Raw genomic sequence first — 18783 nt, 5'->3', positions numbered from 1 at the left:
TACTATACAATGATACAATGCAACCATCCCTTCTTTTAGATACAGTTAAAACCAAAGTTTTCTCTGTCTTTAGAAGTTCAGGAATTGTTAGTTTGAGTTTGTATTTGTTATTCCAATAAAATATCTGAAATGTACAGTCCACTTTTTGTCCTTTTTCTGATCAGTCATCAGATGTAAGAAAGAATACTGCGTTAATGCTCAGCACCTGGAGATGCTTTGAATTCTTTGTCTTAGCTTGAAAGTAATAATTGGCATGTTTCATTTTAATTGTTTGCCAAATGGTATATGTTATGGACACATTTAGTAAGTGTGTGCTCTTCGAAGTCCCTGGGTGAGCTGGAAAGGCCATCCAGGAAACATTGCTTCAGAAACAAACGTGAGAAAAATCAAACAGCAGGGCATGAGTGGGGAACATCTGTCAGAAAGAAGAAAAGGTTTGTCCTGGATACTTGGGTGATGGGCACTGCTGTGAAGTCCATGTGATTGTATATGTTCACTAGTCTTGATATAGCAGCTATGTGACTATGAATCATCCTAGCCATGAGTGTATGTAGGCAGAATGTTAGAACTGTATTTGTTTCAGCACCCTAAGGTACAGGGAACTAAAGCTATTAGACTATACCTGTTATTTTAGATTCAAAGTCAGAGCATGTCAAGTATATATGTATATGTTTGTCTAAATGCATGTTTGTGGGATTTTTTTTTCTTTTGCATTAGGAAAATGTGAGTTGCTGCTTCTTCCGGGTGACTTTAAGAATGATCTTGCCTGTCCATTGAGAAGTACACAATCTTTTAGAAACAAACCAGTAAGGAGTCTCAATTGAAGCACATGGGTAAGACGCAATATTCAGAATGGTTTCAGCTAAATTGAATTTTCTCTCTTCTCAGAATACTCTTGGAGAGTAACAGTGTAACCTGTGGGCTAGCACAATTTTTTTTTTGTTTTGGCTTTGTTGAGACAAACACAGTGGTATGTTCTTCTCATAGAAGACATATTTAACAATACCTTTTTCTTCCTTTGTTAACACTCTGAAATCTTGGAAGAGTTGGTGTATAAATTACAGAAGATCATTTTTTCTTAAATTGGATTTTACAGGAATCTTATGCAGCCCTTTCTGCTATGAGCAGGGAGATAAAATCAAGCATTGTCATGCTGGAATCATCTCCCTCTCTGCTACACCTCTGTGGAATGTAACCAAAGCAAGGATCCAGCTTTAATTTCCATCACTTTAGGGTAAAATAAAGGCAGTTACACAGAGAAGTACTATCTGTTCTTTCCTATTTTTCATGTCACTGGCATGCTTTATGAAAACGTGAGAAGGAAAATGATATGCAAAGAGCGTGTCCTGTGAACAGATATCATCTGACATCTTCATCACATGCTGTTCACTGCAAGACAACTTCATTGGAAAGCTGTAGCAAGGACCTCAACTGAGCAATGACTGATCACAAGTGTCCCTCTCGTTCTTTGTCATCAGCAACTCTTTGTTGCTGTTATGTAGTTTCCATTAACTTATAAGGTCAGTCTTTGTTTACTTCTTTGAATTGTCTCACCCATTTTTCACTTCATCTTTCTGCGGTGTCTTTCACGTTGGTCTGTCATCTTTCTTCCTTATCTTTCATTCTTGCTATTGATTATTGATACAGGGCAAAGCAAACCTATTCTGAGTCAATTTGCATGGGAGAAATAGGTGATTGTTAGTGTGAATAGCTCAAGCATATACCTTTCTGCCTGTTGCCCAAGTAATAGGCAGCTAGGCACATCTCTGTGCAATAAAAACATGTTCCAAACTATAGCAGAATTTAGTCAGAAAATTAGATGTTCCATATTCCTTAATGGCTAATTTTCCACCAATTAAAAAATGTGTTCTATTAAAGTCATAACAATGTCTGACAAATCCTTCTTTAAAGGTAATTAATGGCTGAATGGTGGAGCATACATTAGTCACCAGCTGATAGCAATATCTTCTGAAAAGTTTTGTTAGTTTTATTAGTTAGTTTGTTAGTTTTGTGAAGAATTTGGAGTAGCAATGCCATGCAGTTTAGATGAGGCTACACATCTTTTGTTCCTATACCTCCTGCCATGGAATGCCAGGGAATACAACACAAGTGTGAAGCTCCTCTGTGTAAGGGTCAGAAAGAAGCAGGAAACAATAGGAGGTAGGGAGAGGCAGAAGCAGAGAGGAAGAAGAAGCACAGCCTATCTTTGGGAAAAACATATCCTAATCAGAAAGGAAGGAAGAAAAGGATTATCATTCATGCTTTCCACGCTCACCATGGAATTGTTTTTAGCCAGCCAGTTCTCTCCAGAAACAAAGTTGTATTTTTAATCCCTGTGCTGCTGCTCAGGCCTCTAAGCACTCTGCTTGCTCTTTGGATATGGCATTGCTCTGCTGAAAACATAAAATAGCTCATGCAGTTTGAGGCAGTGTTGAATTCTTACAGATTTTTGTAAGACTTCAGAATGTTGTGGGAATCAAACAGAAAAAACCCTAAGTGATAATGGGTGAGTTCCGGTTTTGTCCTTTTTTTCTTTTTTTTTTTTTTTTGACGATGTTTGTATTCATTGCCAAAGACAAGCAGGAGCAGAAAACCAATTAAAAAGGAAAAAAAAAAAGAGGAAAAGAGGTCCCTGAAAAAGAAACTTTTTTTTTTCATCTCCAAAAGCCATCTAGAAATGTAAGAAAGCAATTGTTTTCTACAAATAGCTTTTGAAAAAGTGTTAAACAGCTTTCAACCCACTCTATCTTCTATAACATATTTTTGTAATAGGCTGGACACTGAAATCATGAATTTAGGAAACAGTATAAAACATAATAATGACTTGTGGCAGAAACACTAATGTTAGTTTGCTTTTCTTTCAAGCCACAGTACTATCAGTTCCTCAATTGATTTTTTTTGACTATCTGCTGTACTGTGCAGATTTTTCTTTTGATATGTACTGTGTTCTGTTCCTGTGGGCTGGTATATAAATAGCGTTTGATTCTAAGCACTTTTCATGAATAGTGTTGCAAGCTACATTTGAGCTGTTCCTAACTATTACCATACATAAAGTTTTGAAGCAATCAGATGCTGTGGTAGTTAGGGCTGAAAGAAAGTATTCAGGGAGGAGATTAAAAGGTTGGAATCCTTAGGAAATCACTTAAAACATGCATCTGTTACCTGTGCATTAGTTCTGGCAGTGTAAGTTTATTGTAAGTGTATTTATAGCAACATTTTTCAGCTTTCCTGAATTAATGCTTGTTAACATAGAGAAGGATTAAGCTTTTATTATGTTATTAACGTGTTAAATTTGTTTTTGATTATTGTTGAAATATCCAGTGAGGAATTAAAAATGACCAGTCTTCGGGTGGAAAGCACAGCAAGGGAGACAGTGATAAGCAGAGAAGATCCCTTTAGATATATGGCACTACTTGTTTTTTGGCAAACGAAAGGACCTTGAGCTGAATGAAGAAGCAAAGGGAGTCTTTTAAGCTTTGCCCTAGGGGAGTGGCTTTGTGTTTGTCTCTGGTGTGACTAGCCACTTTTCACTGTGCCTTGCCATTATTCACTGAATTGGATCATGCTGCCTGTCCGCAGTGGATTTGTTTTATGGATGCCTTGGAGTTTGTGTCAACAGATAGCAAGCAACCTGCTGTGGTCCCTCAGTGCTGCACTGGAAAGCAGCTGGACAGACAGGCGTCCTGAAAGGTTTTACTGGTGCAGGAAATACATTGCCAGCAGCTCTCATGAGAGCAGCAGAGTGCAGGTGTTTTGCTGCAGGATGATTCCAGCTGGCCATTCAGTGTGAAGGGAGATCAGGGATAATAGATAAGGAAGAGGCAGCCAGAAGATGAAGAGCAAGACCCTAAATGGAGAAACAGAAGAAGCAGTCACCTACTTCTATGGCAACTAATTTAATGCCTCAGCCCAGAAAGCAGTTATATCACAAGGTCTGAACTGAGCCCTGTTTTGTTCTGAAAAATGGGTGCTTGTCTCCATGGAGCAGTTAAGGGTGGTTCTGAACAAATGAGAACAGGAATTATAAGTTTCCTTGATATCCTGCCCCTTTACAGATCAGCTGCAATGTCAAGCAATGGCATCTCAATCCACGTTCCCAGCCTCCTTGCTTCTTTGATAATGCCAGCTGATACACTGTTTTTCCCTGTTACAAAAGCCTCCTTCCTCAGGATTTTGTGATTCTCTCTTAGCTGAGCAATGAAAGCACAATAGTCTTCCTTGAGCTAAACCATGCAAAACAGCTTTATCCCATTACATACGTGTAGAACCTTAAGATTAGAGATACTGAACTCAGCTGGAGTTTTTCCAAGGGCTCCTGTCACTTCAGCCCTTCCGAGCTCTTTCTCATACTGTCTTCAGCTATACTCTGGCCCTTGTATTTGATTGCTTTCCTTCCAAATTAGGCTGATATTAGCAAATATATTTTTGATTAATTATGTTTACATTTATTTCTTCCTAGAGTGCTTGAAATCACTGCCTGGCATGGGCTTCCAGTTACCCCCGAAACAAGCTCGGCAGCATAGAATTTAATGCCTTCCTCGTACAGGGACATGGTGGTGATGCTGTTGATCATTATCACTGATCTGTCCTGGCCTCCTGGTTGATGCTTACTGTTTTCCACATTTGTTTGTCTTTAGCTCATTATGCTCTTCATTTTAAGACAAGCTCAAAAACTCAGTAGGACATCTTAATCCTCTGAAAAGGAACTAAATATATACGCAGATTGCTAAAAAAAATCAGTCTTAGTTTCATACAACACATTACTGAAGATGTTATTTGCTTTCAAAATTTTGATGTGCTAAAATAAAACCCCATCACTTGTCCTTGAGCATGCTGGCTTATTTTTCTCTCGGCATCATACTTCCTGTCACTTCATCTTCTTCTTCTACAGTCAGTAGTCCTTATGAGCTTTCCTTTGTTGGTGAAATGTTCCCTCCAGGATCTGTTATGTGAGTGTCCCCCAAAGAAAACCAGCTTTAAACCTGTCTTGAAGCTTGCATGATGTTAAAAGAACACTATATTAACAACTACCAAAAAAAAAAAAGAAAAGATAATCACTGCTGAATCAGTCAAATTTTGTAAATTAACTTAGAAGCTGTCTTTCAGCTCCTCTGAACTCATATACAGCTTCTCCCCCTTTAACAGGCTTGGAGGATAGGGAAAGGCCAATATAGAAAAACGAAGAACTTGTTCTTGACACTGCCCAAGGCACCTCATAAATCTGACAAGTTACTCAGCTTCCCTGTGTTCGATATCACCATCTTTAAAATAGAGGCAGAGGATATCTGTGATGTATTTTGAGATAGTTGCCCTTGATGTAGACTAAACGTGGAACCGTAGCCCCAGCCACCCCAGGGGCTCCCCCTAGGAGAAGTGGAATTGAACAGACCTGGCAGTTCAGTACACCTCTACAACAACACGACAGTGGGTGCATCGGTGCTGCCCTGTGCTGTTGTCAGACTCTTTAAGCATTCCACGAAAGCATCCCTGACTTGCAGACTGCTGCTGAGGGTGGGTGTGACTGTGAAGTCAGCAGATCCAGGAGCATGCCACGTTCCCAGTACCTCCTGAGATCACGTTTTAGAAGCAAGGCAGTTACAAGCAGTACAAAACCAGCTCATTGCTTGTAAAACGTGTCGTAAGATGAGAACTGATCGTTCTTATCTATCACCAGGTAATTTGCCATAAGCCATTAATAGTCCCCAAACAGCCTCTGTAAGAGGGACATTTTTTTAACTCCATATCTTGCATTTTTAGGATACATTCTTCAAGAACAGGATATGTGGAGCAGAAGATAATGTGCAATTACATATAAATTCATTGTGGACAAATTAAATGAACCACCTTCACGTTAAAAGATTCTGTAAATTTCATATATAAGCACTGCCCCCTACTGCTCGAGGGATTTTCATAAACGTGTATTTAATTTAAAAAAAGTTTCAACAACAGAATGTTTAATTAAAATATTTGTATAGGCTTGCCTGTAAGAAAAGGACATGGATCTTCTTAGAAGATTCTTAGAAGAAAATTCCCGATTTATCATTTTTATGAGCATAAAACACCTGTGTTCTTATGTTAACAGAAGCAATTTATGTTTTCTCAAATACATAGTTTAGAATAAGATGCATGCATCTTCTCAGGCAGGAAGTTAGTAGAGACAAACACATTTTCAAGTAACTGCACCTTTCAAAACTGACCTTAAAACCCTTCCTTCTGAATTATGACCACAGGAAAGCAAAGGAATAGAAAGATTTCAAGTTGTAAAGATGTGATGGTAGCAAAAGAATTAGTGCTTATCCCCAAAGTAAGGGCAACATAATCTATTCAAGCACTCTTGAGTAAGTTCTTGTTGCTATTATCTTTCATTTTATAGTACATTTTCTTAGAAATTGTAAGGTGCAAAACGTGTGTGAGTGCAAGGTGAAGAAGATAGAGTAATGCTATTATAGTCACAGCATTACTGCAAGCACTTTGTGAGGAGCTGCTGTCATGCCCCTGTGTGACATCGCAGCGTATTTGATGTATGTCGTAACTTATTTCTGGCAGTCTCATTTTAGAATATGATTATGTTTGTCTCTGTTATATGAAATCAAAATTAAAGAAGAAATAATTGCACAAAACATCAGCAATTTAGGAAAATCAGTAGTCCTACTGAGAACCTTTTTACTTCCAGCAGCGATCCACGTTCCCAAGGCTCCCACGCTTTTCTGGTGTGGCACAGATCAGTGTCAGCTGCTGTGGTTTGAAAGCAACTCCCCTAGAGGATCACAATGCACGAGTGATGTTTGCACTTGATTCAGCTGATAATAAAATTCTTGTTTCAATGTGGCTTTGGAAAACTGTATTAACATGGCTAGACGTTTGCTATGGAGGTAATTTGTATCTACTTAGCCTCCATTACATTGTCAGGGTCCACAGATTTTCAGTGGACATCAGAATCAGACTAATTAATCCTTAGACCATGTTTCTGAGGTAGGAGATGCAGCAGTCCTTATTTGAGGGACAGGGAAACCGGGGCACAGTCTTTGACAGCCTGACTCTTCCAAGTCTCTAAGCAACTACTTCACTTAATTGCCTATTGGAAGGCTGCTTTAATACCTGCAAAATCAGGAGCACGCTGAGCGCAGCTGTACTTGAAATGTATGATAGAGCCATAGCAGTGCAGAGCCTTTTAACACCACAGTGCCATACCCACTGCTGTTATTACCGTGTGTGTACATTTCAGTGATTATCTGTACATCTCCAGGAGTGCTAAAACACATTCTGTTTCTTCATAAGCACAAAGATTGTCTAAGTCATAGCTGCTAACTGGAAAAAAAAAAAAAAGTCATGTAAAAAGGACAAAAAAATGATTTCCCTAGGAGATGACAGAGCAGAAGGGCTGGGTGTTCTTGTGAAGCCCTGCACCAAGGAGAAGGAACCTCGCACCCTGACTGCTCAGCCTCCAGATCTAGCGGCAAAACCACTACAGCAAAACAGGACTGCAAGCATTACGTGAAGTCAAGATGCTACGACCACTGTTATGCTAGGATTTTTGTGCTTGGTTTTAACCAGGTCACAAGACTTACTTGTTTCTTAGGCTCAAGCAGTTATTTTCTGGAAGAACCTCAGAATCAACTTCACATCTTTGCCAGATGACTTGCATTGAGGAAATTTGGGCCGTTAGGCCAATAGAGAATTTCAATACAAACCCAACCAATCGGGGAAAAAGATGCTTTAGAAATGGCCGCTGTGCCAGGTGGTATCACTTGCCTTGTGCAAGGGCTTCTGCTTTCTTGGGGAAAGGTCTCTGTGGGGGCAGAGGAGAGGAGAGGAGAGTGTTGCTTGGAATTTGGGTTGGGAGAGCTTTAGTTATTGGAAGTGGTTTATAATTTACTACAGGTAAGTAAGGTGTACATTTTTTGCATTTTTATTTCCCTAATTGTAGAGAATTGTTGATATTAGCTGTAATGTGGCTTCAAAAGTATGTTGCTAAGTAGGTGTAAGCAGAGGGTAATGAGAAAATATTGTCTCTTATTTGTGCTATAGCTACTTAATATATTGAGTTGGTGTGGAGAGTTATTAGCTATTTATATGCTTTGTGGAGGATTTAAAGTAGGCAAACCATAGCATTTTTTTCCCTGTAAGCCAAAACTAAATATACATCTCTTTCTCTCCTATGTCACATCTTTCTTTAAAAAAAAAAATGATTCAACAACTTGATTCAGCTGTGAAGTTTTTGGGTGGAGTAACTCTCTTTTTCTTTTGCTGTGAAGCTTATTCTGTGCTCTGTTCTGTTGGTCACCTTCTAGGTGTCAATCAGTTCAATTGATCCTGATTCTTGATTGTGTGACTGTATGACCCTTGAAAGTGTATTTACAGTCAGTATAGAGAGTACTAGAAGCAGTAGTTGAGTTGCAATCTAGCTTTTGCAGGGAAGGGCTTTTACCTTAGGTAGGATGTGGGCTTGGATAACAGGACATTCACTAACTTTAACTTCCCCTTGTGTAGAACTAGCCCAGGCAGAAAGTGTCTTATCCTTCCTTGATTTAAGGACACCTTTCACTAGCAACTGAGCTTAATTATTTTGGACTGCTTCCTGGAGAGTACTCTGTAAGAGGGATATTCCTCTGTTACGTTTAATTGGCATAATAAGGTTATGAATAGTCTGGTTCTGTGAACTGGACGTGGTCTCAGTGTTTGCTTGGGTGTGGCTGTTTTCTGCTCTGTTGTCTTTTTTTTAGGGGGCAAAAACGCAGTCTTTTGATTGATAGCTTTAAGGCTGAGCAAAATGATTGGGGATTTATCTCACAGATCTGAGGCTGAAAGCTGGATTGGCTCAGCAGGAGGTAGCATAGGTTTTGCCCTCCCCCTCCACTCTGTTCCCGCAAGCATCTCTCTGATAAACTGGCAGAGGGGATCAGAAAGTGCAGGTCTCTTCCCTTCAGGCACACTAGCAAGGACTCAGCAAAACTCTAGCAGCAAAGTACACAAGCACCGGATCTACGATTAGGCTGCAATTCCGAAACAAGCTCAGCTTTGTCAAGAGCACGAGTTTTCCAGAATATGCGTGGGGATGAGCGGTGGGGATGTAGGACAAATAACGCAGGGTGAGTGCTGCCTGACCCCGGGAATCCAGCTGACTGCTCTGGATTATCTCATTCTCTTTCAGAACGAGGGCATGGCGGACACGGTACCAGCAGAGGAGGTTTGTCTCAGGACTGCTCACTTCCAGCTCTTCAATTCCAGCATGAGGGACGAAGCAAGAAGACTGACGACTTTTTCCCAGTGGCCAGACAGCTCACCGGTGTCTGCCTGGGATTTGGCCAAGGCTGGGTTTTTCTTTGTGGGTCCAGGAGACCACGTACAGTGCTTCTGTTGTGGTGGTATCCTGAAGGATTGGAAACCTGGCGATTGCCCGATGGTGGAGCACCTGAAGTTCTTCCCTTTCTGTAAATTCATTTACTGTGAGGCTGTTCAGAACCAGCAACTGCTTCCTCTCCAGGGAATGTTTGACTGTGTGGATGGGCAGATCCTCAGCCTCCTGCAGTGGATAGACACTGAGGAGACAGCCCTGCCCAATCAAGCAGCATACCCAGAAATGGTAACAGAGGAGATGAGACTGTCAACATTTCGGAACTGGCCGCAACGTAGTGAGATGCATCCTGAGCAACTGGCTAGAGCAGGATTTTTTTACACAGGTAGGAACACCCAAGAAAGTCTTTCTGTCTGTGTAGTGTTGTAAAAGCATGGCTGTGTATATTTCTTCCTGGGAACCCATAGCTAAATTTTAATTTACTGTACCAAATGCTGGAGGAAATGCAAAACCAGAAATCTTGGCTAGAGAGAGGAGTTGACCGTGTTTCATGCAAGTTTTGCCTGTCTGAACCGTTCAGAGGAGCAAACAACAAAAGCTCTGCAGGGGCTGTAGCTGAGTACTTGAGATTGCTTGGTAACAGCACAGTGTGAATGTTCTATCCACACTGCACGTCAACCTAACATAGGGAGGAAAGCGTGCTTCTCTGAGGGCTTTAGCAGAGTAAGCGTGGTCCCCTGTAAAGCAGAATCAGTTGCATTTCCAACTTGCTGTCACACAGCACCTTCAGGAAGGTGCTACTGATTTGGGATCCCGCAGCACTTTAAAATGCCTGCCTGGCTGTTGGTGTTCCTTCCTTAGATGTTGCTCATAGCTTTATGCTGAAGTATTTACCAGTGTTTTGGTGGTGAATGTTTTCTGGCTCTGTTCTGGCGGTATGAATGTGTATGTCAGCTGATATCTTTATACCAGCTTGTAGCTCCTAGACACCAAAGGAAACTTGATGAATTAGCGCCTTTTTTTGGCTGAAGCACTACTTTGGAATCTGCTATGTTTTTAAAAACTCTTATTCAAGTTAGCTTTTGAAGATGTCACTGTTTTAATGTTATTGCTTGCCCAGATACTTGTAAGTACACTTGGTATAGTTAGAAACCACATCCTTCCTTCTGCACGTGCTGTTTTATGTACTGCTTGGGCAGAATACCCTCGTATGCTGGACTCTGGTTTTGGGTACTGATGAATCCACTAGTAAGGCTGTCTTTCCCCTTACTGGCAGGAATAGAAGAATGGCATGTTTTTAAGCATATGTTTTACTGGAATTAGTGTGTGTTGAACCTATTTATTACTTGCACTTTTCGAAGGATTTGAGGCACTTGGCATGCCGTGTTTCATGTAAGCCCAGTCTTGCACTGCAGCCTTCTCTTCTCAAAAATGCAATTCAAGGAAACTTGTAGGTAGATAACCCATTTGTAGCTCATGTCCATAGGGACACTGGACTTGTAATACCAAACTAGAAAAGATGCTTTTTTGAGCAAAATATACAGTGTTTCTTGTTACCATGTGAATATATATATATCCTCAGTTGCTCCTCCTTGCAAGCTTTGCTGAATAGGTATCAAGTGTAAGTACTGCTTCCTGGATTGGCCAGTTGGAGGAAATCCTTCTAGTATATTTGTGATTGACTGTAATTAAATACTGTGGGTGGGAATCCTTTTCTTTTTGCAATCTAACATAGTGATATTTGTGTTAGAAATGTTCCTTCTTCCATGTGATGAAGGCATCTATGGGTTTCGTATCTGCACATCAGTAACTGAGATGTGGAGGGAAGTGGCAGTCTGGGTCTACAGACTAAAGTTCCCTCTTTGAAAAAAATCCTGGTTATCATGAATGTCTCATGCTGTCATCATTGCAGTGAAACTGAATTGCCTCTCTCCATTTGAGTACTATTTCTTAGCAAGGCTGCCCTTTCCTTTCATCTCTAAATGTTGAGATGGCTGCACCTCAAATCTGCACCTGCGGTGTACGCATAGGAAGGTCTGTCTAAATAACTGACCTATTCTGTTTAGCTTGAGTTAAACAAGTTTGCTAATGTATTTCTACTTCTGCAAGACTTTCACTGAAGCTTTGTAACCTCAATCTTGCTGTAAATGCAGTTAAATACTGAAAATCTGCACCTGTCTGCTCAAGGCGAAGCAGTGGGGGCTAAGCAGCATGCATGTCTGTAGCAAAAGAGCATTGCCTACTTCAGCTTGCCTGCTGCTGCTTCTATCTTTAAGTTTCAAGGAACAGAAGAGACCAGCTTGGCCAGGAGCACAGGATAAACTGTAAAGCACTGTCTGCAGCTAAAACCTGTCTTGTGCTGGACTTGATTTATCACTTGCAGGTCTGCTGTTTAAGAGCCCCCCACAAAGGCTCACCTGGGCACTGTTAGGAAGCAGCCTGCGACGGCAGTCCTCTGCTGCCACTCGAGCTGGAGAGCTGTGGAACCAAATGCTCAAAATAAGCCAAATGGTGCCCTCATGTTTGGAAGATCACGTCTCTGACCCAAACTTACTGAAACTGTTCAGGCTCCGCTGAAACTTTCATCATCCTTAGGGCAGTGCATTTGTAGGCAGTTCTCAACTGCGCTCGGCTTTGGTTTCTCTTCTCAGATTGTGAAGAGACCCGCAGTAGCAAGGTGGGGAGCTCGGGACCATATTTCCATACAACTTTATGCCTATGGGATAGCAGCTGTGTATGTCTGCTGGTTACGGCAGATCATGGTTAAATAGTGTGTTTATAGGTATAACTGGTTATAGCTGTGCTCTAAATGTAGGCAAGAGGGGACTGGGCAGGTGCGTGTGCACGCGCGCTAGGTGATCACATGCGGGCTGTTAGCTTGTGACCCAGCTCTGGAATCGTCTCAACCAGCTGCAGCTCTGGGATTTCTGACTGTCTTTGGATTTCCTGCCTCTAAACAACTTGTACAATGCTGATAAACTGTCACGTGCTCACCTGGTCTGTCCTGGAGCCTGGGATTTTATGCTGAATCTCTCCCCAGCTTCTCATCTAGGGTTAGGGGAGCATCAGGTGGCATGAGATCTCATACACTGTTTGTCTCTTTCAGGACAAGGGGATGTGGTGAGGTGTTTTTACTGTAATGGAAGTATGAGGAACTGGGCCTTCGGAGATGACCCGTGGAGGGAACATGCCAAATGGCATCCAAGGTAATTTGGTCTTGGCTGACAAATCTTCCTTGTAGCAAGGCCAAAAGACACACCGTGTGTTGTAGTGTGTTTTTTGTCTTCCATAAGACAGAAGCACCACCAGCTGAGGGACAAGGCAGCCAGTCACAGGTGTACGAGTAATGGGTGCTGCTCCCAGGCCCTGTTATTAGCTTAGTTTCTAGGTTTTTCTACCTAGCTAGAGCCAGGTGAGAAGCTAGTTGAGTAAGCTCCATCACGTTTAACTGTATAAACTGTTGCTATAGTCTGTAACCATCTGGAAATCTCTGAAACATTGAGGAGGCTCCAAATCCTTAAGGCCAAAGTTCCATGGTAAGGGACCATCTTCAGGCTTTAGTAGTGGGCCAAGATGGAAGACTTGTTTCTAGGTCTGCCACTTAGTCTGTGCTATCCTCCTCATGTGTGGGAGAACCAAAGGTTGGCCTGCCAACCTAATCACGTCTTCTCAACTGCTGACTCCTGTTTCTCCCCTTCTGCCCACCCTAAAATGTGGCTTGTGTGTTTGGAGTCTCTCTGCATGTGTTGTCTTAGAGCCAGCTCTTCAGATGTCCTGTACTAATGTATTCAAAACTTTCTGCTTATAGGTGTGAATTTTTGTTGCGGTCAAGGGGGAGAGAATTTGTTAACAGTGTTCAGGAGTCCTTTGCCAGCACTCGACCTCCAGTGAGTCATGAATATTTTGTGTGTAGTGAATGAGAGTTTGTTAGGTGAAGGCTGGTACGTGTGCTTCTCTTCTGTGACCATCTTGTGACACTTTCAGGGATATTCCAGGGATCAGACTGAACAAGATTCCTCTGCTTCCCAAGGTCGGTGCTGTAATTACATGGTGTTTTGTCTTCTGTCAGAAGTGTTGCTCTTTCTTCCACCTCACCCCAGTTTCCATGCCCTCTGTAGACTTGGTGATTTGAGATGTGTTTTGATGTTCTAGGAGCAGTTTCCCTTTATTATTAGGAAATGGTCTCTAGCACAAGAAGCGTATGTACTTGCTCTTGAGACCTTTTATCCTGCTTAAGACAAAATATTTAGCTAGTCTGGATGATCACATGACTTTTGGCTGCTTGCCTAACCTTACCTTGACTTGTCTGTGCTCTGATGGTTCTGTTGTTTCTGTCTGGAGTTGTTCAGACTGCAACATTTGAAGTGTTCTCAGTAGACCAGAGAACAGCTAGAAGGTCCCAGATTGGTTCTGGGGATCTATTACCATCTGTTATTTGCTGCTGAAAATTTAAGTAGGTGAAATTTGGCTTGTGTAACTGTGGAAAGCTGATTTCCTCATTCTCTTGAAGAGCCTGTCCACTAGGTGAGCTTAAGAAAGATTTATGCCTTTGAACAGGCTGCCAGCTGAATTTCCCACTTCTGTATTAACTGATGAATGGTTGAGCTAGATTATGAGGGAAGAGAGGCTTCACTTGGAAGTTCGTCTTGATCTTCATGAAAGCAGTTCTGAGGCTTCTGTTCTGGGATATGAAAACAAGATTCTGGACTAGGGCCAGACATGGAGGCTTTATTCACTGACACTGTTCAATAAAACATCTGAAGTTAGTCTCCTGGCTCTTATGGAATTGCTTTCAATGATTTTCTTGTGAGTTATGGTTGGAAGTAAAAGCTGTAAATCTTGATGTTGGTCTGTCTATATAGATAACTTGAGGAATGTTGTGAAATTAATGCCACTTTATGTATAATGACTTCAGAGAGTGGCATGCTCTTTGCTCAGTTATTCCCCCCCCCCTTTTTTTGGTAAAGTATCTGCTCACTGCTTTACAGATCTTCTAAGGAACTGGAAATTGCTGTCTCTTCCTTCTCCGGATCAGTTTTCTGTAGCACATAATGTCCTGGAGATGGGCTTTGACCCCCTCTGGGTGGTTAGCCTGGTAGAGAACAAATACATGCTGACTGGGACTTACTACCTCTCTGAGTCTGAACTGATTTCTGATCTGCTCCAGCTAGAATGGGAAGAGAGCAATGCAAAGGAAAGCAGAGGTATGCCTGACTGACTTGCCCACCCATGCTCTTGGTGGAAGTTTAACCTCCTGTTCACTTGATCTTGAGCACTGTTGGGACTGTCCTGAGGGTCTGCCTCCTCTCTTCCTTGGCTGGAATTAAGAGCAGTCATGCACCTAAGCCTGAAGAGGCTGAAGAATAAGGGACTGTGATTCCTGTAGTATCAGTAACTGCATCTCTCCAGTAGGCTGTGGTGTAGCAGAAAGTATTGAAGCTGTCTACCCGTAACTGCAGTGGCAGATGTACGTTGTAGGGTTTCTGCACAAATTCCTATCAGTTGATGCAGATGGGTGGACAGAGACAGTTGTGTGAAGCAAGGCTTTTAGGATGAATGTGTACTCTCAGTCTATTTAAAATGGAATCAAGGACTTCATCAAAAATACCCATACTTCTGTTTGGATAATACATATTTTTCTCATCTGTCTTGTGTTACCTGTTTTATGGAGTCTCTGATAAGTGAAGTGTATTTGAAGATGTAGTTTCCCACAGACTTTTTCTGGTACAAGCCTGCTTTCCAAAGCTCCTGTCTCTGTATCAGTCTGCCACCCCTTTAGCTAAGGCAAAAAATAAAATGACTCAAAGGTGAGTGATCACATAGTAGTGAGTGAGCAGATGCTGACTCCCGCTGTCTGATAGATAAACCACCACTGAGGAGATGTGGGCATGCGTTAACCTCCTTACAAAAATACAGTGGCGTAAGCACCAGAGAGCATCGGCTTGACCAGGCTGAATGCATGAGGTTAACAGTTCTGTAGAGAACTGCTTGACTGAATGGTACTGACATCAAGGACGTTACATCTCTTTCAACAGTGCCCTCTGAAGAGGGCAGAAAGGGGTAGCATTTAATGCCATCTTCTCTCGTGGTTATACAGATGCTGTTGAGAGAGACACTGAAACCTCACGTTCAAGAGGAGAAGTGCAGTCTGTGCAACAAAAGGAATCAGGTGCACTGGGGTGACAGTGGTGGGTGAGGAAACTGCCTAGATACAATCAGGATAAGTTTTTATAGTAATGGCATCAGTGGTTGTTGTATTTGTTGGTTTTAATCCTGAGAAGGAATGTGTAGCAGCTTGAATGGTGGCAGAACACAGAGACCATGTTGAGGAATTAGGGTTCCTTTGTGAAGCAGGCTATTATTTTAAAACAGTTTTTTAATCAGGGATGTTACATATTGCAGTATAAAGATACTGACATCTGTCCCTACTCAGTCCAGCATGATTAGATATGCTGTCTTAAGTAGGTAAGATTGAGTCTACAATAGCTGCAGCTTTTCAGCTTAAGTGAAATTTGCCTGAGAAAGGTACTTCTGACACTTTCACAGTCAGTCACTGAACAAAATGATGAGCAAATTGCTTTGTGACTTCCCAAGGTGACAGGACTGGCATTCTGGAGCTGTCATAATACTAACACTTTGGCTTTTCTCTTTTTTTGGTAAAGAAGAACCTCCACTGAGCACAGAAGAACAGCTCCGCCGCTTGCAAGAGGAAAGGATATGTAAAGTGTGCATGGACAGGGATGTGTCTGTTGTGTTTGTTCCATGTGGCCACTTGGTAGCTTGTGGAGAATGTGCCCTCAGCTTGAGACTGTGCCCTATCTGCAGAGCAGTCATCCGGGAGAGTGTGAGGACTTTCATGTCCTGAGCTATGATGTGCTAAAGAGGAAACATTAATCTATACAGTCCACTCATAAGAGAGGAAGAAAAGTAGTTTGGTACTGTCTTATTTGCAGGGCAGCCTGGCCTAAAACTTATTAAATGTGCCTCCTGGCACTGGCTAAAGTGGTGATTTTTATTTTAAATGTAATATTCTGTCATGTAGCAAAAAAAGGCTTGCCAGTACTATAGCCTGCTAACTGCAGGGGAAAGATGTTTTAAAATTAGCTGTTCTTTCACTGAATAAAAGGCTTATCTTACAGAGGTCTGAGTATCTGATTCTAGTATGTGCCCTGCTGGTGGGGGTCCTACAATGTCAGAGTGGAATCAAGTTGTAGATAACACTGAAGAATGGAAATTCAAGTTACAGAAGCATGAGTGGGAGAAACAACCTTATACCATCCACCAGTTTCCTTGGGAATTCACAGAAGATATTGCGTGGGACCTCCAGACTCCGAACTGCACAAGAAGGGAGGAGGATGAGGGAGGATAAGGACCAAGCATGTGAAGCTGTGTAAGTGGGAATAATTCTGCATCTGAACATGACTGAGATTTGATACCTGTTTCTTAAATGTATCTGTGGAGACCGGAGCACTGGCCCTGGAGTCACTTGTTTAGTTCCAGCCGTGGGTACTGAACAGGGTCAAAGGCTCATCTCCTTCATTTTAAGGTGTCAGGTAAATACTAATGCAGCACTTGGCAAAGATGAGAAATTACCAGCTGAGCAGTTTAAACTCTTGAACTGTGAGGAGCTGTTGGGTCTATTGCCAGCCAGCTGCTTTTGTAGTGAGCAGAGCTGTACCACTGTGCTAAATTAAGCATTGCATCTGGGTTCAAGCTGTTATTGGCTTTATTTTGCCACTAAAAATAGCAGCAAAAGCTGCATATGTTTTAAGTGAGCGTGCTAATCTGTGAAGGGAAAACAGCTCAGTGTGGCTGGAATCTAACCTGAGCATCAACAGGATGAGAGGATGCTAAACCGGCCAGCTATTTCTGGGCCTTTTTTTAATTTGAATTTGAAAATTGTAGTGTTACCACCCCTTGCAGGTGTGGGGACATGCTCTATGAGGAAATGTACCTGTTTCTGAAGGGACGAGTTGGTTTGACTAGCAGTAGTCCCAAGCGATGCCTGTCACCAACAGAGGGCACTCCTAACCTCTGGTAAGAGAACCCACTTGAACAAAACTCAGTTGCTCCTTGATCTCACGGCATGCTGGAGATGCAAACAGGGAGTTTCTGCCCTAACAATGCAATTGTTGCATAGTCTTGCAGTTCCGAGAGTAGTAGGTCTAGCAAGCAGACCAGCAGGAAGGGCTGTGAGTATGAAGGATGAATGTCTTTGCTAACAAAACCCAGAGGAGGTAATTAAGTGTGGAATATGATCTGTAGTGTCTTGTCTTGCTTTGTCTTTTCAGAGTGACTTTTTTTTATGGCAGTTGCCAGTAGTAAATATTGCAAACTTACCTGAACCTTTGTTTTACTTCTAGTAAAAGGTACTTAATTACCCGTGTACATCATAGAATTGAAAGGGTAGTTGTTGTGAAGCTATTCAGTCATCACACTTGTATATAATTAATCTTTACTGCACTATTTTAAAGTCAAGAGGCATGCCATTAAGTGCATAGGTCTGTGCTTAGTCTTGTTAAAGTATTTAGCAAGCGTTTTCAGTTTTTGTAGTGACTGTGGCATTAAGTCTCGGTCAGATGAGAGTATTAAACATACAGACAACAAAATGACTTGAGGAATTCCTTTTTGACTTTGCACTACTGTCTAGAATAACTCCTGTGTGTAGTAATTCCTTCACTAAATGGCTAGTGAAACACTTCAGTTCTTCAGAGCTGAAACATTGCTTTCTCCACCATTTGTGCTGAGTTTTGATTGTTCTCAAACAGGGCACAGGGCCAGTGAAGAATGCTGGCATCTGATGGACAATAATCTCTGAGGAAAAGATTCTTATTAAACTAGGAAGTGTAAATTCAGTATTTTCTAATTGTTTATCTGCGGCCTCTAAAATACATCTTCCATTTCTTTAAGCTTTAATGGAAAAGTCTTGAGAGCTTTTTTTATTACCCCTTCAGGGAACATCAAGTGGGGCAAGTAGGGAAGCGTGGTACAGGAATGGGTTGAGTCAAAGTAGAGGTGGAGAAAGTGCTAAGCAACTGTGTACCCACACTGCTATGCCACTTGTCTAAATGGCGTAGTAACTTGTGTTCTGCTTTTTTTTAACTTGGCAGTGGCACAGCACTGAAAGTGGAGGTAGTATGTTCTGTCAGGCAGAGCTTTCTCTTCCTCAGATGATGAAACTAGTGGCAAAGCAGCAACTGTCTGCTGCCTGTTCTGCTCAGTCAGAAGCTGCGGCTTGTACTGGCCAGAAGAAGGAAAAATACCCTTAGAAAGCTTCAGGAAATTTTGCTTGTATCTGCACCTGATCAGAACATGAAACGTGAGGTTGTGGTGGGCATCTGGAATGCACGTTGCATATAAATTGTGTATATGCTATGAGCACTTCTAATTTTATAGAGCAGCACTTTGTTTCCTGGACCTGTTCAGAATGGGACAAATAAAGGTGCATCATTTTTGTCTCTGACTTTAGCACTTAATGTTTTTATTTC

The 18783-nt window shown here is 41.8% G+C and overlaps 1 protein-coding gene across 1 annotated transcript; it reads left to right on the top strand.

Moving 5' to 3' along the window:
• The first annotated feature begins 716 nt into the window (after positions 1-716).
• On the top strand, positions 717-16160 carry BIRC7 (baculoviral IAP repeat containing 7). The gene is made up of 8 exons (XM_035548347.1): positions 717-833; positions 9152-9680; positions 12402-12501; positions 13104-13182; positions 13280-13325; positions 14284-14499; positions 15393-15464; positions 15961-16160. The coding sequence occupies exons 2-8, from the start codon at positions 9161-9163 to the stop codon at positions 16158-16160; spliced, it is 1233 nt and encodes a 410-aa protein (XP_035404240.1). The 5' UTR covers positions 717-833; positions 9152-9160.
• The last annotated feature ends 2623 nt before the right edge of the window (positions 16161-18783 follow it).

This window comes from Cygnus atratus, chromosome 16, assembly GCF_013377495.2.
Source record: "Cygnus atratus isolate AKBS03 ecotype Queensland, Australia chromosome 16, CAtr_DNAZoo_HiC_assembly, whole genome shotgun sequence".
NCBI classification, from domain to species: domain Eukaryota; kingdom Metazoa; phylum Chordata; class Aves; order Anseriformes; family Anatidae; genus Cygnus; species Cygnus atratus.
This window is presented reverse-complemented; position numbering and strand designations above follow the sequence as displayed.